The sequence below is a fragment of the Eriocheir sinensis genome, chromosome 1 (assembly GCF_024679095.1).
Source record: "Eriocheir sinensis breed Jianghai 21 chromosome 1, ASM2467909v1, whole genome shotgun sequence".
NCBI classification, from domain to species: Eukaryota; Metazoa; Arthropoda; class Malacostraca; order Decapoda; family Varunidae; genus Eriocheir; species Eriocheir sinensis.
In genome coordinates this window covers 32,603,165-32,609,105 of record NC_066509.1, presented here as the reverse complement: position 1 = coordinate 32,609,105, position 5,941 = coordinate 32,603,165, and the positions used below count along the sequence as shown (strand labels likewise).

General features: G+C 45.7%; 1 protein-coding gene across 5 annotated transcripts; it reads right to left on the bottom strand.

Moving 5' to 3' along the window:
• Positions 1 to 2,063: 2,063 nt before the first annotated feature.
• On the bottom strand, positions 2,064 to 4,076 carry LOC126996604 (acidic leucine-rich nuclear phosphoprotein 32 family member A-like). Of its 5 annotated transcripts, none has more exons than XM_050857300.1 (2): positions 3,188 to 4,076; positions 2,064 to 2,491 (listed from the first exon to the last, which is right to left on the bottom strand). In XM_050857300.1, the coding sequence occupies exons 1-2, from the start codon at positions 4,061 to 4,063 to the stop codon at positions 2,129 to 2,131; spliced, it is 1,239 nt and encodes a 412-aa protein (XP_050713257.1). In that variant the 5' UTR covers positions 4,064 to 4,076; the 3' UTR covers positions 2,064 to 2,128. The 5 variants fall into 5 exon arrangements, with proteins under 5 accessions (XP_050713257.1, XP_050713328.1, XP_050713409.1 ...); XM_050857371.1 differs by having other exon boundaries at positions 3,224 to 4,076; XM_050857452.1 differs by having other exon boundaries at positions 3,260 to 4,076.
• Positions 4,077 to 5,941: the final 1,865 nt, after the last annotated feature.

The window sequence follows — 5,941 nt, the reverse complement described above, 5'->3', positions numbered from 1 at the left end:
CTCAAGATGGCTCTCCTCGTCCGCCGCTCGCTGCCTCTGTACGTGTGAGAAATGCTGTCATGAGGAGATTGGTAAATGGCTGACGGAGTAATTATAAAGCTAGGTAATTAACGAGCTACTTAATGAATGAATGAATAAATACATAAATAAGTGGATAAATAAGTATAACAATAAGTACAAAAATGACATAGTGAAGCCGACGCAAAAAAAGACCAAAGGATAATATTGTTAAAAGGAAGATAGACCGATAAAGATAAAGATAGATATAGAGATAGATAAATATGTGAAAGAAACAATAAGGAAAACAAAACTAAAAAAAATGGGGATGAAACGATCTTTACAACAACTCCAATAATAATAATAATAATAATAATAATGATAATGATAATGATAATGATAATGATAATAATAATAATAATAATAATAATAATAATAATAATAATAATAATAATAATAATAATAATAATAATAATAATAATAATAATAATAATAATAATAATAATAATAATAATAATAATAATAATAATAAAAACGTGCCTTTTGACCCCGTGACCTCGGCTGCCTTGCCTCGCGGGATTTATGACTGACCAAGCTGTGAAAAATGGGGCGATGGGGGGAAGGGGGCAATGAGGAGGAGGAGGAGGAGGAGGAGGAGGAGGTGGATGAGGAGGTGGAGGAAGAGAGGAAACGAGAGGGAGGGAAGGGGAGGGGAGAGCAAGGCAGGGGCAGAGGGACGGAGAGAAGGAAGGGAGGAGAGAGGTGGGAGGAGATGGTTGGGGAAGGGGGAACGGGGTGGAGGGGGAGAGATGGGGAAGGGAAGGAAGGGGAAGGAAAAGGAGGATGAAGAGCAATGTATCATTACTCTGAGGTGGCGGAGGAGGGAGGTGAGAGGCTGTTGTTGTTGTTGTTGTTGTTGTTGTTGTTGTTGTTGTTGCTGTTGTTGTTATTATTATTGTTGCTGTTGTTGTTTGAAGTAGTGTTAAAGGTTTTTTCTTTAGTCTTACGTTCACTCATTTTCCTGCTAACTAAATAACAAAATACATTTGATATCATTTTATCTTATTTGGAGTCTCGTTGGCTGTTCTTAACCTAAAGCCCCATCGGAGCAGCTCTTCTTAACCTTTACTCGACACACACAATCCTTCTGTGGTTAATGTGATTCCAACACCCTTCCTAACACATGCTGTTATCAGGCTAAACTTAATCCCTTGTCGACCCTTTGTTTAATATTTACGGTGATCTAAACTTCTGTCAAACTATTGCCCTTCGTTCCCCCTCAACCTCTTTCCCATTGTCAACCAACCTTTCAACCAATATGACCTTACAGTCAGGTCAACTTAACCCTCTTGTCTGCCTAAATCTCCTGCCAATCATGTCTAACTTTCTGCCGAACTAAACCCCCAACAACATGTACTTCAGCCTAATTTTCCTTCATCTTTCTTGCCACCAACCCTTCAGCCAATATGATGCAAAGTCTTACACTATCAGGTCAACTTTTAGCTCTTGTCTGCCCAAATCTCCTCTAAATTCATTATTCTCCAATCAAGTTGACCCTGACTTCCCCTCCTTCATCTAATAACACTACTACCAATATAATGCCAAACTATAATTCAACTTACACTGTCAGGTCAACTTTAATGAAGCTCTTATCAGCCCAAATCCCTTGGAATGTCATGTCCAAACTGCTACCAGCCTAAAATCCCATCAATTTGTCTGGGACCATTTCTGTACTCAACTCTGTAACCCTCTCAACTATTCCAAACCTCTAAACTCCCGTCACCTCAAAATGAAACACATATTAACGCACTTCTTCCAGACCCATCACAACCTCCCGGCCACCACGTCAACCCACCACGTCGACTGACAAGCCCACCAACCCTACAACCATTCAACCACTCGTCACATCAAAATTAAACCCCTATCAAGTTACTCCTTCCAACCCCATCACCACCTCCTTGCCACCCCATCAACCCACCCATACTACTACTACTACTATTACTACTTCCCATTCTGTTTGTACGCACGTAGGAAAGTTGTACCGGTAGGATAATAGATAAGAGTTGTAAATAAGAATGAGAAATGCAACAGTAACACAATCTTGGGGCTCTCTCCTTACGCCTCACGCCCCTCACAGCCCCCCGCCGCCGCCGCCCCGCCGCCACTCGTCAGGGTCAGCGAGTGGCACCCGCGAGACCAAGACCGCAGCGGCGGCCACGAGCAGGGCGAGGCGGTTGTGCCGCCACGCCGCCCCCAGCCTCGCCAGGAAGCTGCGGCCGCCGCCACGCTCCTCGGTGCCTCCAGCAGTGCCCCGCCCAGCCTCCTCCTCTGCGTCTTCTTCAAGAGTCTCCCATCCACTCTCATCCGAGTCTCCGGGAGTCTCCCGTTCACTCTCCTCCTCGGAGTCTCCGTCCTCAGACTCCCATCCACTCTCCCTATCTGTGTCTTCAGCAGTGTCAAGTCCACTCTCCTCGCCTGAGTCATCTACACTCTCCTCTGAGTCTTCGGGAGTTTTCCATCCACTCACATCTGAGTCTTCGGGAGTTTCCCATGCACTCACATCTGAGTCTTCTTCAGGAGTTTCCCATGCACTCACATATAAGTCTTCGGGAGTTTCCCATGCACTCACATCTGAGTCATCTTCAGGAGTTTCCCATCCACTCACATCTGAGTCTTCGGGAGTTTCCCATGCACTCACATCTGAGTCTTCTTCAGGAGTTTCCCATGCACTCACATCTGAGTCTTCTTCAGGAGTTTCCCATGCACTCACATATGAGTCTTCGGGAGTTTCCCATGCACTCACATATGAGTCTTCGGGAGTTTCCCATGCACTCACATCTGAGTCTTCTTCAGGAGTTTCCCATGCACTCACATATGAGTCTTCGGGAGTTTCCCATGCACTCACATCTGAGTCTTCTTCGGGAGTTTCCCATGCACTCACATGTGAGTCTTCTTCGGGAGTTTCCCATGCACTCACATCTGAGTCATCTTCAGGAGTTTCCCATCCACTCACATCTGAGTCTTCGGGAGTTTCCCATGCACTCACATCTGAGTCATCTTCAGGAGTTTCCCATCCACTCACATCTGAGTCTTCTTCAGGAGTTTCCCATGCACTCACATCTGAGTCATCTTCAGGAGTTTCCCATCCACTCACATCTGAGTCATCTTCAGGAGTTTCCCATCCACTCACATCTGAGTCTTCTTCGGGAGTTTCCCATGCACTCACATCTGAGTCTTCTTCGGGAGTTTCCCATGCACTCACATCTGAGTCTTCTTCGGGAGTTTCCCATGCACTCACATCTGAGTCTTCTTCGGGAGTTTCCCATGCACTCACATCTGAGTCTTCTTCGGGAGTTTCCCATGCACTCACATCTGAGTCTTCTTCAGGAGTTTCCCATCCACTCACATCTGAGTGTTCTTCAGGAGTTTCCCATGCACTCACATCTGAGTCTTCTTCAGGAGTTTCCCATGCACTTACATCTGAGTCACTGGTGTCCATCTTGTCTTGGCACTGGTCTATCTCAGTGACCTCGGGGTCACAGCAGGCACGGTCCTTGTAAGTTGACCCATTGTGGGCGTCATTTCCCTTCCCGTCAAACAGCCACTCCGTCAGAACTTCCGGAGATGGCTGGCGAGTCTGCAGCAGGGCGACCTTCCCCTCGTAGACGTACAGGGTGAAGCACTCTGGGCGGCCGCTCTGCATCAGCTGGCCCAGGAAGTCTTCCAGGCCCACTTTGGCCACGCGCGTCTGGCCGGTAAGGAGCGTCAGACAGATCTTAACTTGCGCCGCTCCCGCGTCCGCCTCGCTGCTGTACCGGAAGACGTGCTCCAGGTCCAGGAAGGCGTTGGATAAGAAGGGGGCCCGCGGCCTGTCGACGAAGGAAAACGCGGCCGCCTCCTTCCAGGCTCCGGCCAGTCTCCCCCAGCACCCGCGGCGCCGGCGGACGCTGACCGTCACCCGGATGGGCGCGGCCTCCACACTGCACCCGCCCACGGGCGCATCCACCAAGCAAGTGCCGTAGACGGCACGTCGTATCTCCTCTTTGCGGAAGGTTTTGGTTGCCATTTAAATGTTTTTGTTGTGTGACTTCAAAGAGAAGGAAGCTGCGGCAAGTTAGGCCAATAACAGATGGTAGCGGCAGCCCCCCCCCCCTCCCCCTAACATAGAAACACGCACCCCCCCAACACAACACAACACAACACAGCACAACAGACAGACAGACAGACACACACACACACACACACACACACACACACACACGCACACACAAACACACAGAGTAAGCAAGTAAATAAGTAAGCATTTATTGACCACTCTGTTTATCCACCTCCCGGCAAGCCTGTTGACCCACCTCACACTACTTTCTCCTCCTTCCTACCCTGTTTCTGCACCTCTCAGTCACCGTGTCAACCCTCCCATCGCACGCCCCCCCCGCAGCCCCCCCCCCCCCCTCACAGTCTCCCTTCACCCCGCGCCTAACACTACACATTTACTAGTTGAGGCTTTCACATGCAGTTTTCCATCACGGCGCAGCGTCATTCATACTTCTGAACGGAAATATATTCAGTGGCCGCGCTCCGCTTGCATCCATCAACGATAAAAAAGTGATAGTAGTAATGAAAAAAAATAAACTCAATAGCAAAACCAATCATGTTTATATTTGGAGAAAAAAAATTCGATGTGGTAAAATTAATGACTGTGTGGTATTGAAGGACTTAATACCTATACTAGAAAATAAATATTCAATATCAAAAAAGCATGAAAAGAATGTGTGAGTGAAAAATCAATATAAACATAAATAATTTGTTATTCCTGTGAGTAATGAAGCAAGGAAGGATTTACTGGGTCTGAAGAGTGTTATTAAGGCATCGTTAGTGAGCTCGGCGACACTGAGGTAATCACCAGGATCAGCTGACCGGCGAGGCGGACCACGCAGGACAACTATTACAGGAGAAGGAGATAACGTGTGTGACAATAATTAATAAACAGAAGCACGTGAGGAGAGATGGCGACATATACAGTTTGTATAGAAGTAAAAGTACAGAGCCACAAAAAGAAAGACAACACATATCAAAGACAGTATTTGGTAATGTAAAAAGAAACACACATCAACAAAGCTGTAAGAAACTTGCAATAAACAAAGACAAATGGCAGTATATTAGTGAGCATTTATTAAAGGAAAATTCCAAAGAAAGGCGTAAGAAAACAAAGAAAATGCTGTAAATAAACAAGACACATTAGCCTAACAACTGAAGTGTTTCAAAAAGAAAAAGAACAATAGAAGCAAATCTGTGAAAGAAAAAAAAAGAATTGCTCCATTTGATAGTTAGAGAAAGAAGGGAGACAAAACGGATTGCTCCATTTGATGAATTTAAAGAAAGGAAACAAAAACGCAGATTAGTGAAGAATGACAAACTGTAAGCTAAATATTATTAGACAATTGCTCTCTCTCTCTCTCTCTCTCTCTCTCTCTCTCTCTCTCTCTCTCTCCGTCAACATCATGAATAAGTTCCTGCGCCAGGCTGTTTATTCACTCCTTCCTTCCTTCCTTCCTTGTTGTCTGAGCGTGACAACAGCCGCTCGCTGCTCCGCCTCGGGGATGGCCGGGCTGGAACTTGATTTGTAATTGTACTTGTTTTTTAAGTGTCTGCCGAGTTTTGGTTGTTGTTGTTGATGTTGTTGTTGTTGTTGTTGTTGTCATTGGTGGTGGTGGTGATGGTGTTTTTGCTGTTGTTGTTTCTCTTTGTTCTCGATTTTTTTTTTTTGTTGTTCTTTTGCTCTCCTTTCTCTTCCTACTCCTTTCCTTCCTGTTCTTGTTATTATTGTCGTTGTTAATATTTTTCCTCGAACTCCTCCTCCTCCTTCTTTTCTTATATATCACCTTAGCATCTGTAGAGAAACTGGAATCCAACAGCTGCTATTATTATTATTATTATTATTATT